Source organism: Fibroporia radiculosa (genome assembly GCF_000313525.1).
Source record: "Fibroporia radiculosa TFFH 294 genomic supercontigs, scaffold631, whole genome shotgun sequence".
Classification (NCBI taxonomy): domain Eukaryota; kingdom Fungi; phylum Basidiomycota; class Agaricomycetes; order Polyporales; family Fibroporiaceae; genus Fibroporia; species Fibroporia radiculosa.
The window spans coordinates 1-15,644 of record NW_012133228.1 but is presented as its reverse complement, the minus strand read 5'-3'; the positions used below and the strand labels follow the sequence as shown (position 1 = coordinate 15,644).

The 15,644-nt window shown below is 55.3% G+C and overlaps 4 protein-coding genes across 4 annotated transcripts; 2 read left to right on the top strand and 2 right to left on the bottom strand.

Annotated features, from left to right (window-relative positions):
* Nucleotides 1-1,431: 1,431 nt before the first annotated feature.
* On the top strand, nucleotides 1,432-1,860 carry FIBRA_01413 (uncharacterized protein; the record flags this gene model as incomplete). Its single annotated transcript, XM_012323288.1, has 1 exon — nucleotides 1,432-1,860. The coding sequence occupies one exon, from the start codon at nucleotides 1,432-1,434 to the stop codon at nucleotides 1,858-1,860; it is 429 nt and encodes a 142-aa protein (XP_012178678.1).
* A 132-nt stretch (nucleotides 1,861-1,992) lies between these two features.
* On the bottom strand, nucleotides 1,993-3,026 carry FIBRA_01412 (uncharacterized protein; the record flags this gene model as incomplete). Its single annotated transcript, XM_012323287.1, has 2 exons — nucleotides 1,993-2,740; nucleotides 2,806-3,026. The coding sequence occupies 2 exons, from the start codon at nucleotides 3,024-3,026 to the stop codon at nucleotides 1,993-1,995; spliced, it is 969 nt and encodes a 322-aa protein (XP_012178677.1).
* Nucleotides 3,027-4,268: 1,242 nt separating this feature from the next.
* FIBRA_01411 (uncharacterized protein) lies at nucleotides 4,269-7,371 on the top strand (the record flags this gene model as incomplete). Its single annotated transcript, XM_012323286.1, has 4 exons — nucleotides 4,269-4,971; nucleotides 5,021-5,157; nucleotides 5,679-7,238; nucleotides 7,297-7,371. 4 exons carry the CDS (start codon nucleotides 4,269-4,271, stop codon nucleotides 7,369-7,371), a joined length of 2,475 nt encoding a protein of 824 aa, XP_012178676.1.
* Nucleotides 7,372-12,622: 5,251 nt separating this feature from the next.
* On the bottom strand, nucleotides 12,623-14,287 carry FIBRA_01410 (uncharacterized protein; the record flags this gene model as incomplete). The annotated part of the gene is made up of 1 exon (XM_012323285.1): nucleotides 12,623-14,287. One exon carries the CDS (start codon nucleotides 14,285-14,287, stop codon nucleotides 12,623-12,625), a length of 1,665 nt encoding a protein of 554 aa, XP_012178675.1.
* Between the last annotated feature and the right edge of the window lie 1,357 nt (nucleotides 14,288-15,644).

Genomic DNA, 15,644 nt, shown 5'->3' with positions numbered 1-15,644 from the left:
CCACGGTCCCAACGGACGCTGATCGGCGCGCGGGGAGCCGATCCGCATGGTCACGAGAGCGACGCCAGGCCAGTGCCAGCGCGTGGGCCGCCCCGTCGCTGCGGCGTGTCGACCGAGGGCAGGGCTGGCCAGGGCGGGGCGCGCGGCCTGCACGATGCGTCGACGGCGGCCGACGTGTGGGCACGCTGGCGTGCAGTCCGCCCGGTGCGGGCGTGCCTGCGCGGTGCGTGTTCCGTCATATATCAGCGGCATCGCGCGGCGGGCCAGCGAAGCCCCCCGCACTTACGGTACCAACTGCATACGAGCCGCTCCAGAGCGCGGCCATGAGCCCTCGTGTGTGCGTCGTGCCGCGACGGAGGAGTCGCCTGTGGGTGCGCGTCCTGAGCGCCGCACCATACTCGTCCGTTAGCTTGTTCCACAGACGCAGCACCGATTCGGAAATAGAGGGGGGCGAGCTTGTGGAGCAGCGCAGCCGGGACGTATGCGCTTCTATTGGTTATTGCGGGTCATGCAGTCCGCGCCAAGGAGTGTGTGCGTCTTCGAGAGCGTGCGGGAGGAATACCGGGCGGTGCGGGTGCGCATATCAGATAATCTGGAGGCGTGAAATGACAATTTGGACTCAATCGCGCTGATGACTTGACATGGAACTGGGACCGTCTTCGAATGCCTATGCGGTATTTTGAAGGCCGGCGCTCAGAAGAGGATATCAGATGAGGTCGATGATTGGTATCTCGCCAACACCGAAGTCGGGGTAGAAGACACAGCCAAGGGTGGTCTTGAGCTCCGTCGCAAGAGCCGCGTCTGCTATTGTCGTGGAGCGCACGTTGAAGGCTCGCAGCGGCCCAGAAGCTCCCAGCACTAGTGTTCTCCGCGTCCGGACAGAACACAGAGATCTGTGCACCCTGCGCGGACACCGGACCAGCTCGGTTCAGCCAGTATATCTCGTCTGGTTCTCCGCCAGGTATCAGCCCGTACCTGAGATGATTGCAGTATGTATACCACCATTACAGGCTTTTACAGGGATACCTGTGCTCCAGGGGACACACGTATGGAGCAGATGATGACATCGGCGATGGAGGGACTCTAATCCCACCGGAAGCGACCACAGAAGCGTCTAGATAGCAGGGCTGGAATGACCCGGCGAATAATGCGCTAGTGCTCACCATTGAGGGTGTTGAAGAGACTCGGAAGCGGAAGCATGGTCGCCGTCGGTCACTACTGGCGATGGCGAGTGCAAGGACGTACGGACTGCGCGGCCCCTGGCCGACCCACAGCCGCTCCGTCGATTCTTCATAATAAACGATTAGAAGGAGAAGTCAGACCACACGAAGGACGGGACGTTGGTCATTTCGACTGCTAGACCGGGATTGACATGAATCACGTGCGTGTCGTCCAATTGTCTCCGGCAGCACTTGTGGCTTCAATTCCTCGATGGGACGATTGAGCCTTCTGTTTGGAGGCCGAAGAGAGATCAGAGCGCAACTGCTAGACGGAGTCGCACTCCCAGCCGGTTTATGGATCCGTGCACTAGCAGGTGGATTCGCGGACGTAAAGACTCTGTATGTGCGGTTGCGAGAACTCGACGAGCGGATCTCCGGTGTCTCGGAGACAACCGAAGCACTGACATGGACAGCCAGCCGTGAAGCACTTGAAGATGGCCGTGAGGCTCAGTCAGACACGCAGCTGGACAAAGGCGGAAACGACAAAAGCACTTGGACTGACAGAGGCCGTTCGGCGCCCTGCGAGCCATACTTGCGGGTGAAGACGAAGCTAGCGATGGTTCATCTGGTATCATGCTTGCAGCAGGAGCACGAGTTGTGGCCACCGTGGCGGAGAGACACCCGGGCAGCGGATGATTAATGGGGTGATGGAGCGAGCTCAGGCGGTGAGCGCGAGACGGTTCTCCTACGAGCGGATCAGGATCAGTGCAACTCACCAGGCTCTACTGCCCTGTGCTCGGAGTACGCCGTCTGCGCAAGAATCGAGGACATGTCAAGCTGCGGCCCAGATGCTGAGATCGCCGAGCTGCCGTTTGCGTTCGTGGTCCGTGGACCCACCCAGTTCGCCGGCCTGGGAAGGAGACGGACTGAGAGGAGAGCACATGGATTCGCACCGGGTGCGATCACGATCGATGTGGCTGGAGAGCTGCAGGGAAGCAGCGACGGTCCATACCACGCCAGAGCAGGGAGACAGATGGGGCCACCATCGCAAGACCGCGCTCACACCCAGGGCACCAACGGCGGAGGCCCCAGGACAGCGGCGTGACACGGCGACGCGGTGATCGTTTCCCGCACGGCGTACGACGCATGGGGGGGGAGGCACAGTCGACAGCGCGCAGTAGGGTGCACCCGCGGATGCGAGCATGTCGTCTCTGGCTGTGCGCGGACACCGCAGACTCTGCGCTCGGGGTGGATCCTGTGGATCCACCGCTGCTTGATCACCTTGGCGGCGGTGGACGACGGGGTGGGATCCGTCGCTGTCGGCGTCGAGCTGCGTCCGGCCCATCGCGTCGCTCCCGAGCTCGTCCTCCGACGCAAGGACGACGCACGCGGACCCCGCTGCACCAGTGGCCTCGAGCCAGAAAGGGCGAGACGGCTCCATTGCGGCCGCAGAGCGCACGAAAGCGTGCGGAGATGGGACCGGCGACGAAAGGTCGGCAGAGTGACGCGGGGTGGGGAAGGCGGGCGGGGACTGGTGGTGTCGACGTTGTTGGCGGAGCGGACCCAGTGGTCCGACTCCGCTGCTCAGAAGACGGCCGGGAATCGGCGGGGGCCCCACGTCGGGCACAAGCAGGAACGCACGCACCCATTGCGAGAGGCCGCACGGGAACCGACGGCGCCGTGGGCTTGGCCCTTGCCAGCCGCACAGATCTCTGCGCCGCACATTCTGTGGCGTACCGGACTCACGTTCACAAACAGCGCAATCGCACCCTCGTGCTCGGATGATGACCGTACCACGCTCTGCTGACAGCTCTTAACCATGGCCATCTGCCCACGAACAGCGAACAGCTCGCGGGCTGGCGTCATGTGAGAGCCCCAGCAGCGAGACGCCAAGCATCCCACCCAGCCGGGGGTCGGCTTACCAGGCGAGCCCCGTCCAGCGAGTGTCGCGAGCGGAATTCGGATAGTACCCCGGACTGGAGGATATCCATGAGCCAGGGCACTGCAGTGGCACCCCCATGGAAATGGTGTCGACTACGTACAGGCCAGAAGAGAGGGAACCCCAGCGCCGACATCGCGACAGGCGACGACGGGAATAACGTTGCAGGGATGGCGGGTGACGAGATACGTTCCATGTAGCCATCCACTGGCTTGAGCTAGTGCGAGGCGGCTTACCAAACCAGGCCGTGTAGATGTGTGCATCCGACGTCAGACTTCGAACAAAGTGCAAGCGCGATGCCCCTTCGCCGCACGCAGAAGGACGGCTCGTGGTTCGTCGCGCTCCGTGCCGTGGAGGCCGCTCGAAGTACGTTCGTTCCTGCGAAATGAGCAGACGTCGCGCGGGCCTTACCTGACGCCTGGTAATGTAGGCTCAGATTATCTTTGCGATGGCCCCCGCGCCCGAGTAGAACACAAGCTCCAATCAAAAGGCATATGAGCGCACACGCTGCTGTTGACCAGCCGCAGACCCGTAAACGGTCCGCGCCCTGCAGCGAGACGTTGAGGATCTGAGATGGATGTCGAGACTCGAGTGGCTGCGTCCTCGTTTCTGCTGGGTTTCTGACCTGGAAATTAGAGAGCGACGTGGTGATGCGCAAGTGACCAATCACGCTCCATTATTCCCGGTCGGTCGGGGGAAATATCGAGACATCGCCTACTCGGGATAGACTTACGCGACGCGGGATGATTGGCTTGCGGGTGGCCTATCCAATGGCTGCTCCGACGTGATTGGAGTCGGGCTCGACTGCACACCAAACCAATGTTTTATTTCTTGCCATTATTTGCTTTGGAAAAAAAAAGACATTATCCACACAGGTGTCTTTCGCATGTATACCCCGTAGCTGGAGTGTCGAATGCTCCGAATTTGACGATGTGTGTTGTCAATCATGATTTCTACAGGACATGTAACGGCATCAATACTGCGTGAGCGCCTCTGGCAGGGCGGCCCTGTGTCGAATCGTTCAGGCTTGCTCCAGTTCGTTTCACAGGTCTGGAGCACCCAAGGACTCCAACTGCTACTGGGTTTTTCTCCAGTTATGCCAGCTGAGGATATCCCAGGGATATCTATCCCAGTGGTTTGAATCCGCAGGAAACACGCGCGCAGCTCGGATGGCGGAAGAACCATTGGGAGAAGGGAGCCAAACAAACGGGAGCAAACAAAGCACGGCGAGCCCAAAGTCTGGTGTGGTGCTTACCTCAGCACGAGGCCGGTTCCCCGAGACACCAAAGCGGGACAGTGAAAATTTGGCTGCGACTTTCGCACCTGCAGACGTTCTGGAATTGATGCAGAAGCCAAATGCGAGCGAAGCGAGTCTCCCTCCAGAGCCTCGCCCTTCAAATACCCCTCCCATCCCCCCCGCCCTCTCTGACTTTCCCCGTGACATCCCCCCGCTGTCCCTGCGCCCGCTCGCCCTCCTCTTCCGTCTCACGCCCACCAACCTGCTGCCGTCTCTCTCAACCTGCTCCGCAGCGCACCCCTCCCCCCCCCATCTCCGCTATCTCCGTTGCGCCCGTGCATGCAAGGTCGGTTGTTACGTGTACAGAAGAGCAGCACACCTGACGAGGTCCGGCACCTTCGACCAGGCTATCGACATGCAATCTTACCCCGCGAAACGAAGCATCGAGACGAGCGCGGCTGAGCTCGACGCGAAGCTCGAGCTTCTCTCGCAGCTGTGCTTGCCAGACTTTGACTGCACCTCCTTCGAGGGGTACCCGTGCCCCCCCTCGTGTGCGGACGAGGAGTGGATGGCCGGATACAAGTCTGTCGTGGACGCGTCCACGAACTCTTCCGTGTCTACCATGTTCGACGACGGTGAGTCGCATGCATACACCCATCCGTTCTCGTACTCACGCGCGGACAGAGGAGGACATGGACGCGTGCAACCCGCACCTCTACGACCCCACCCTGTTCTCAGACCCGCGGTACGCGTCGGGGGCGACGGCGACGGAGTCGCGTGCGCAGTGGCCGCATCAGCACGCACCGAGCGAGATCGACAAGGTATGTGTTTTGTTTCATGTCCGTTTCATGGCGTTCTGGGCCTTGTAGTCCAGTCAGTCGTTTGCTGGGCCGAATGTTCTCCGCGACATCGGTATAGCATATGCTTGACCTCGTGCTCTTCGCATCTCCGTCGGTTTCAGGCGGACATGTACGGTAGCTGCTATAGAGTATAGACGTTTCCCAGACAGGTGTCGCGCGAGGGGCTAAAACACCCCTTCGATCTCCGTTCGGCTACCTCCGGCGGAGGAGGAGAGAACGGCCTGATGGGGCATCTGCCGGGTGTGCCGGCAGCATCGTGTCGTTCTCACCGGCGTCGGGCGCAACGCCCAGCGAGAATGCTCGCGAGTAGCCTGGAATAGAGTTGTCACAGAGACAGATGCTGTGAAAGAAGAATGTGGTGGTCAGAGTTGGACGGCATATGTGGTTTTGCATCCGTGTTCTGCGCGATTTCTACCTTTGTTCTCAACTATCAATCAATGTCGTCCTCTTTGCAGCTTGCTGATTCTGAGTTGTAATGGTAGCCTTTGCCCGAAATCCCACGTCCCTCTCTCATTCGCAGGGGCGTTCCGGATGCCCCACCTCCCTCCCCGTACGCGGCAAAACCGCCGATGCCGTTGCCCTTCTCGGAGACGCCCCCGTCTTCGCCGCTGGGATCGGAGTTTACGAATCTCTCGCGACCGAGTATGACCCCTACACCCCCTGCCTCTCCGCCTCGTTCTCCAAAAGGACATACATTCCCTCGCGCTCAGGTCAACTCCGCGGGCGTCACCCCGGCCGTGAAATCGCGAGCACCTGTTGTGCAGCGGCATGCAACCTATCCCTCTCTGACATCTGCTCTCGATCTGTTGGAGGACAGACATACCTCTGCGGAGAAGCGGCTGGGTGTACTTGTATCGGATGATAGGCAGGTTGGTGACGAATCCTTCCTTCCGGTTCCATCTTCCCGCGACAGAAGTATCAGCGTCGGCCGAAGCGGTGCTGAAGGCATAAAGCCCGCTCTGACAAGCAGGATCCCAAGTCTCAAGCGGAAGCAGCGCCCCGCGCTGCCTGCACTCTCGACGTCCACCTCGTCTCCGCAGCTGCGCACGCTTGTCAGCTTGGGTACAGCATCGTCCATGTCGTCTACCTCTTCCCATGGTACCACAACCGCACCCGCATCTCCAGTTGCGACAATGCCGACCACTTCTCTATCAGACTCTTCCGCCCCATTCCCGTCGTCTCACGCTGCGCTCGAGGACGACGCTCCTCTGCTCTCGTCTCGGTGGTCTGTGGACTCGGTAGCTTCGAGGCCAACACCGTCCTCCCAGGCCTCGCTCAGTCCCTCTTCGGGCCCGCAATCCCCGACCTTGGGCAGAAAGCGAGATCGGCTGATTAGTTTCATTACCCGGGGACGCTCAGGCTCTCTGGGGAAGCCCCCGGCGCCCGCCATGCCCTCTGCAGACCCCGACGTTCTAGACATCAGCCGGCGCTCTGAGGGCAAAGAGCCGCACTTGACGATCGTATCTCCACGCCCGTCCCTCTCCAATCCTCTGCCGCCGCTGCCGGTCGCCATCTCCGCGTCGTTCTCGTCCTCGTCGTCCCGCTCGTCGGCCGCCTCGTCCGCATCCAGCCTCCCCACTCCTGCGGAGCCCTCGCGTCGCACGCCGTCGCCGAAGGTCGCAGAGCTCGCGCCCGCGGCCACCGATCCCGCGAGCGGCGATTTTGAACGCCGGTACTCGGGCTCGGGCGCGCTGCTCCAGCCGTTTGAGTACCAGCAGTGCCAAGACCAGGAGCTGCCGTCACCGCCCGCGTCGCCCCCGCCCGAGCCCACGCTCCCCCTGCCGTCGCCCGGCACGCCGTCGCCGTCGTTCTTGATGGTGCCGCAGCCGCGCTCGCACTCGTTCTTCTCCCTGGCGCTGAAGCGCCGCCCACGCCGCCGCGGGAAGATGCTCATCATTACGGGCGTGCCCGACGACGAGGACCGGAGCAGGTATGACAGCTTTGTGCGGTGGTGCGAGAGTTTCGGGGAGCTGCGGAAGATATCCAGACAGCCCGACGGGACGCTGCACGTGTTCTGGCGGCAGTGGGAGGCCGCGGATATGGTGCGTCGTTCGTGGTGTGTCGGTGTGCGCGCTGGACTGACGCGGACGTGTGTTGCAGGTGTGCCGGCTGAACGCGCAGGTGTCTATCAGGGACGTCGGGCGCGTGAACATCGTCTGGCGGTACACCAACTAGGCGGCGCGCGGCGCCTGCCGGGGCGGCTGCGGAACCTGCGAATCCCCTCCAGCTCGAATGGGCACAACCAATTGCATCTACACTGGCCTACGGACTCTATGGACCCGGAGATATCCACCCAGCGCAGCGCATCCAACGCTCGCCCACCACGCTCGTTAACTCGTCGCTCTGTTTTATGCTGTATTTTCCGCGTGTACACACTCGTTCGGCCCTCGTCGCGGCCCCCCCTCCAACTTGCGCCTTGTATCGTTCTGCCCTGCACATTCACCTGTACCATATGCATCTGCATCGGACCACACACTCGTTATTGCTCTGTTATTCCTCATAGCCATCGCATCTCCTCGGTTCCCCCGGCCTGCCAGTGCCTACCCACCTGCCGACGCCGCCTTTGACTCCCGCGTGCCCTGGGCCTCGCCCCCGCGCGCAGGGCCGGCAGCGGGCGCGCCGTCGACAGCAGGTCCCCGCCCATTCGCATCTCCCCACATTCCTCGCGCGCTCTGCATCTCGTTCTCATCGGGTTCTTGTCGGCTGAGTGTCCTTCTGTGCTTTCACGTGTCTTGCGCATCTGTCGAACCATCTTTCTCGTCTCACCTCGTCTCGTCTTGCATCTCTCACCGCCTCGTCTCGTCTCGCCTCGCCTCGCTTCATCTCGTCTTCTTTGCGCGTCTTGCTCCCGTTATTTTGTCTCGGAGCGTGGTGACATTAAAAGGACAGCGTATGTAGCTGTGGAAAGTAGTGTATAGCACCCAATGTAACCATAGAGTACCATCGACACATTGCGTTAACTAGAATTAGACATCGACTTTCAGACGGACTCGGCGTGCATGGGAAGACACGCGTGTCTTGCGAAGCCGGACAGGGTCTGAGGGCGCGCGGGCATCGGCGTCTGGGCGTGTGTGCGAGGACGCGCAAACCCTGGCCGCGGGCGGGAATAGGCAGGGGGGGGGGCGTCCGTCGTGTATATTCATTGAGGGGTCGTTCGACGGCTGCGATCACGCCGGACGGTGTGTCAATCCCAACCTACTTTCCTCGAGTCCCGCTGGAGGCCTGAGGACGCCCGGGCGTAAGGGGGGATGCTGATGGCTTGATGATGTCTGTCGCCATCGGCGTGCGGCCCGCCCTGCCCGCGCGGAGGAAGCCCGCAACCTGATGGGCTTCGAATTTGGAGTCGACGGGCGGGCCTTGTGACAGCACCGAGAACGAACCTGGATTCATTGGATCACTGACAAGGGCCCGTGTGTTTTGCCATTTCCAGGACCTACGTGTTGCCATCTCATCTCATAAACCTGGTTCTTCATGATCTCATCGTATGCCATCTCCGGACCCAGTGGGTCTATCCTGATCATCAACTTGGCGCACAGGTATCGTACGCATATTCTCAGCGAATCACTTCGAGGTCCCGCGCCGGTAGATTGGGAGGGTATGGACCGTTGGAGCGTGGCTGTCATTTGCATCTGGTAACGTGAGGCCAACGCTGTAAAATCAGATTAGGAGATCTCACTGGCAGACGGCACGCGTGCCAGCTAGCAGATCGAAGGGAGTTGAGGTGCGTAACGTTCCGGAGGCCGAGCGCAAACACCGTTTGCGGACGTGCATACTAGTCCACCGCGACACGAGTGCGTTACTGAAATCCAGGCGGCAAGTGGCCGGTGAGGATTTCACTGGCCAGCCGTTTCTAAACCTCTTCTGGACAGACATTGGCTAGATTCGCACGCTGGCATCCCTCCTTGTCCCTTCATTGTCCGAGTCCTGGAGAGATGTCCTGAGAGCACACTGCATCCTTCTCCGAGGATGTTCCTTATCCAATGCCTGTCGGAGAATGTTCGTCATGATACGAGAGTTGCGCCGCCAGGTAAGCATCAGTGTACAGCGAGTTAAACTAAACTGCACTCCAAGCTGTACGATCCGGGAGGTGGACAATCAGGGCCGCTCATGGGGTTGTTTCTCTTGAGGTTTCTGCTAGATAACGCCAAAGAATGCAGTGGTTCCATCATTACAGCAACTTCGAGGGCAGTAAGTAGGCCTAAGGGAAATCTAGTACAGCCTTCACGTGGGGCCCAGGTGGAGACGGCACGTCGGCACCATGTTGAGTGATCAGACAGATCTCCCATCTGCTACACGGTACGCTAGTGCAAGGGAGAAGATTCGACGTATGTACGCGAACCAGCGCAGACAATACTGTTGGTTGACGTGCGGGCTGATGTGGCACCTTTTCGGAGAGCATGATGTGATAGATTTTTTATTCTTCCTACTTAGGTGTGTCGTTGTATGCACTACCCGAGTCTACAGTGGGTCTTTCAAGGAGTCTTATCGTTGTTGATGCTTCTATGAAAAGATTTTGTATAAATAACAGCCAGATAACAGCGTGAGTAGGGGCGGCGCTGGTATGTCTGCTCAGAACTTGTCGCGTGGGGACTTCCTGTGAACTGTGGCCGGTCCTGATGGCTTCCGACTGGTTGCTAGCGCGGTTGCTTGCCAGCTATCTATCAACTACGCACCCTGAAAGTCTGATCTATGTAGATCACAATAGACTCTGCACGACGGCAGCTTGCCATAAGAGATGGGTAAAATTGCAGATGTCCCGGAGTTTGTAGCTACCACATATAAAGGTGGGGCCCGTGCTTCCACCGAGTTGTTCAGTTTTGCCCCCTCTTCCGAGCTAGGAGTGGTCTCGCAGTGTCCGACTCCTTGCGAGATGAGTTATTCACTGAAGCCGCTAGGCTGTATGCTCGTTTCCAATCTCTTTAGACTTGTGTTTGTGGCGAGCTTCTGCTTTCTCGAATGGCTGTTATTAACGTCAGGTTCATGCTATTTAGGGGATACGGAATTTTCATTGGGCAGATCATATACTATCTGCGGAACTATTATCATGACCGAGTGCTGATAAAATCCTTTGTATGCATCATGTTTACATATTGTCAATCGATTATAATTATAATCCTACAATTTAGGTGTTTGCTTTTCTGTTTGTTTTCTTCCTCAAGCAACTACATTATTTCTGAACTGATTTCTATGATTAGAACTGTTGAAACATTGATAGTTTGTCTTAACTGCCAGGTATGCGCTTGGAATTATGTTGCCTATCAGGTACCTATCTTGAGAACAGGTGTTATGGCAATTACTTGTGTTAAATTCACAAGGTTTGTTTACTGCTCTACCTGTGTAAGCAGTGCCTCTGTTTCTGGTATTCTGTTTCTTTGTAGGAGTTTAACTGAGAAAAAAATTTACAGAACATATGATGTATGCTCTCATTACCTTGAAGTGTAATCAGAACTTGAATATCTGCTTTCTAGGTTCAATATATCATTGGAGTATGTTTGTGCCTACTGTGAATTGAGCTTGTTCACTGACTTGTATAAATAGTGGATCTCAGTGTTGATGATACAAAAGTAAGTTTGTAGATTTTTTTCAAAGTGATCTAGATGTTGCTGACAATATTATTCTTAGCTTTTATCTTTTCATTATACATGCTCGTTTGTGTCTCTGCATTGTTGTATATCAATCTTTACTAATGATAAAATAAAGTTCTCAGATTCTCCAAGACATGGATACAAATATGTATTACAGTTGTTGGAGTATTTTTGTCATTAACTGCTTTTGGTGTGTTGATTGAATACAATCTTACTGATAATTTGCTAATAGCCACTTGAAGGTTGTGCTATATGTAGGCAGTTTTTTTATGCCACTTGAATGCTGTATCTAATCTATTGCAAGAATAGATACAACAAAAACAATGTATGTACTGGTTGGCTATGTTGAATTCCTACTAATACAATTTTGAAGGTCCATCTATGCAAGCTCAGAAAATGTGTGGCAGCAATCAAAAGTGTGTTCTTATTATCTTATTTTGAAATCCTCCATTTAATGAATTGTTTTTAGCTTCAGGCTCCAGGTACCACCCAAGTTGTTGTTACACTGGTGGTGGATATCTATATCATGATAGTATTTTCTTGGGTGTTTTCTTCTGCTAGGTTCAAGGTCTCAAAGTTGTAAGTATTTCTCTTGTGAAAAAACAGTAATAATATCAAGAGGTGTAACAGTACAGGGAACCTTATTGCAAGGCTTACCATCTATTCCATAAGCCGTGGAATTGTTTTATGGTGAGCACTTGTATTCACTGTGAATTTTTCTAACTGCATATGTCTAGCATATTGCAAACCACCATTCTGATTGCTGTAGGTTATTTCAAATGAATCTCTAGATCAAAAGCTAATATACAGCACATCAGCATCTATTGTTAATCTATACCAATAGCACCAGAGTAATTCTGGCTGTTGAATATGTGTTGATAATTTTCACATCTACCAGTTTTTCAAGTATGAGTAAGCTATAATCCACTGATTTTGGCCTTAATTTAGATTGCTAATGCGTAGAACTCAGTCTATTGCAATAGTGCCCTGGCTACGTGTGTATTTCCATCATTATATATCACATCAATGTTCTGACAGCTGCTGAAGATTGAACTATCGCAGACATCTTACTAGCATGATAGGTTACAATGTAGAACTTAATGGGTTCCCCACTGCTCCACTTGATCTCAGTACTCGCCCTTCAGGGATTTTGCAGCAGTAGCACAGTTCCTTGCATCACACTTGTCGGTCTGAGTTGCTTGCCTATGACTTTATGAAGTATTAAATTCAAGGCGAATGTTTTCGCCCTGTCCGATGTCCAGATACTATACTTTTAGCTAGCACAAGCTCGGAGACAATACATGGCATACCGGGCTAGTCTGATACTTTGAGCTCACCGACACCTACTTGATTATTCAACCTTCACAGATCGAGTCGGTCCGTATGAAGCGATATGTATCTGGTCTTTCAAGGTTTATTATCCCCCCCCCGCTCACTGATCTACGCATGTCATTCCTCGAATTGGACTTCTATGTGTCGGCGATGCCGTCGCGCGCGGCCGTCGCAACTGCGCGAAACCTCAAATATCCCACTCGGGGAAGACGATGACCTCGTACGTTGGCGTCCCGGATAGTCTAGTCATGCATCATAGACAGTGTATGAGACGGAATGCAAGCTGAAGGCATTCAAACATAGGCGGATTACGAGTCGGAAGGCACCTGGTTATGTGAGGAGTACAAAGATCCGATGGGCGTGCTCGTCGCATCGCGATATTTACTTCCGAAAATAGATTGAAGCGCATCGTCCCGGTAGCCAAGCACAAACGATCGCAGACTGGTCATATAGTAGTACAATGCATTGTAAGCGAATTGGTCAGTAAAAGAATAGCACATTACTAGAACTCATATAGCGTGCACTCGCTCCCTCTCCCGCCGAAGCTGGCCGATTTCCTCTAATATATCATTCAAGACAGTCTTCAATTCGGGCACGGTAGGTATCAACAACGATTTCATGTACGACCGTTGCGAGCGCATGGAATTCTGAACATCCAGCTCGGGGAATACCGAATCGAGGAAGACTGCGACCTGGCGGAGATCGTCGTCCGGTTTGGCGACATCTCCACGATCGAAGCCCGCGATGCGCAATGGGTGGGTTGAGAGACCGTGTACGCGGAGTTCAGATAGGGGGAACAGTTTGATCTCTGGTAGCACCAAGACGCGAAGCCGAGGACACACAGACACGATGTCAAAGAGGGTCTGGAGGGAGCGGCTGAGGCTTCCGCAGTGAAGCTCGAGTTCTTCCAGTGCCGGCCAACCTTGCGCAATGGAGTGCAACTCGCCAAGCTGACACTGTCCTTTGGCAGGCAGTTGTATGTAGATGCGCAGCGACCGCAGTGTGATCATCGTACGCAGCGGAAAAATAACCCTTTCCACTGTTATGTTGAGGTCGAGCGTAGTCGTAGTAGCCTGAATCTGCAATGATTGTAAAGACGTAGAGACCTTCAACGCAATGTCAGACAAACATGCCCGTAATGACTGCGGTTCTGTCTTGGACTCAAACTGTAGGCCCAGAAATTGGATCATCGACAAGTCGCATAACGCAAACAGTTTGCTGATGATAGAGACCGAACCTGCGAGCTCCAGTCTGCGCAGTGGGGGGAGGGGTCTGGCCACGTCAGCGTCGAGCTGGATCCAGGATGTACGGTCAGATAGTTGGATGATATTGGGTGGCGTCAAAAGCGTTGAGATTGGCGCGTAGTTGACGAGAGGAGCAGCGCTATTGCATGCGTCAATGAGTGTGGCCATGGAAAAAGGACACCAGCCGCCAACTAGCGCGACCTGCTGTATCTGAGCGCAGGTGGCGGCTATCAGAGGGGAAAGGCCATCCAAATCTCGGCCGAACATTTCCTCATTGTTAAAGGCCTGTCGTGAGATGCGTCGCTCATCGGGAACAGCAAGATGAAGAGCAAGACGAAGAAGAGTCGGGGATATCACGAACGGGAAAATTCCCGTGAGCTTCGCATTAACTCCTCGCTGTGCGCAGACAAGACTCTCGACGCACGGAAAGAGGGGACCGTCTATCAGCTTAGCGACCTGCCCGAGGACCAGAGTCTGCATCTCCGGTCGCCATTCGCCAGATACATGAAGTTCGCGAACCTTGTCGGCATACTGACAAAATCTATGTAGTTCGCTCGGGAATATTTCACGCTGGAGATGCTGAAACACCGTGTCAGATAAATGGCGTAGGCTGAAATGAGAACCGCGGCATACATATATGCACTCCTCATCATCATCTGTGTATTTCTCCCCGCGAGCAGACCGCTTCACATAGACCGCCCGAAAGGCGGGTAAGACTTTCAACGCAATGCTAATCTTGTCAATTCTCCACCAGAGCTTGTCTAGAGCATGGGGCAAGAATGCCTTGCAGACACGAGCACTGCAGGCAAGCGTGTTTCTGGCCACTTTTAATTCAGGTTCGTCGCCGGGTCCCTGGAGATATTTAGGATGATAGTACTGAAATATCTCGATAAGGATGTCGTCGCATTCGAGAATACTGTGCGGCGCCATGTCGTTGATGTCAACAAGGGTACGGAAAGTCGGAATAGATATGGCAAGGAGTTGCTGCTGCTGAAGTAAGTTAGTGGGTGGTGGTCGCCACAGAACGAATCCGAGACTTGGTTATAGGTTCAAATCTTGATGCGGTCAATTTGACATAACTTCGATGTGGGAGTGACGCTGGCAGTGCAGGGTGACGCCGAGTGGTGCCCCGGTGCCTTCGGCGAATACTGCCATGTAGCGACAGGCCATCATGATGTGCAGTTAAGAAGTCAATAGGGTGTGTTTACAAGCAAAGAACTCGCAAGTGGTTATCTATGCCACTGCTTAGATTTCGCGAAGCTGCTGTGTGGACATGAGTATCGCCGCACGTCGAAGCCCGGGAGTATATGCGAAGACATACCCTACTGAACAAGCACCATGGTCCTCATCGTGCTAAACGTTTGAAAAGGGCTGCTTATCCACCGGCAAAAGTTCAGCATTTTGCAACGCGAGTTGTAGTAACGAGCGAGGAAGGGAACGTACATCATCACTGCTCAGACAACATCGACTCCAAGTTGAACATCATGATGACCTTCAGATGAAGGAAAAATATTGCCTTCCTGCACAAGCCTCGAGGACGCTGACTTTCGACATTTGCTCGGAGGAGTTGACGCGGTTGCAGTACGCGGTAGCGCTGAACCGGAACGACGCGACGTCTTTGAACTTGCCCTCCTCCAGATAATGTTCACCCAACTCCGCGCTGCTAGGCCGGCATTCATCGCTTCGCACACACTGTTATCCTAGAAATAGCCCTTAGCCTGTTTTGTGCGCTATGCCCGCGCTATGTGCTATCTCCGAGAGCGACCCACTTGAACACCGAGTACCGCGGCTGGTAGGCTGCCGTCCGCCCTACAACCTTGCCTATATATCACGACTTGGGAGGAGGATTAACACTGTTTTTCCGCATTCAATACTCTTTCCATTGAACGAGGACAAGCTCGACTCTGGACGTAGGTGAGCCTGTTGCCACCGACCGACATGGAGCAGTCAGCACCGATCTCTATTCAACAGGAATACCCGATGCGCATTCCGAACTACCACATCGCTCAGCAGCCATCCACACAGTGTCCAGACGTTTATTAAGCCAGCCGAGCGCGGTCTGACTCCAGAGCTATCCTCGTCTCGGTCCCGTATGCGTTGCCGCAGAGGTATATAACATCCTCGCGTCCCCCTGCTCTACTCATCACCGTTACATCCTCGCAATCACCAACCTCCTCAGCACAATGTCTCAGTCTGCCCGCTTCTCGTCATTCTGGGTCCCCGCGCCCGAGCCGGAGACGAAGCTCGGCCGCCACCGCCAGCTCGCGCCCCTCGCGGGACTGCATGT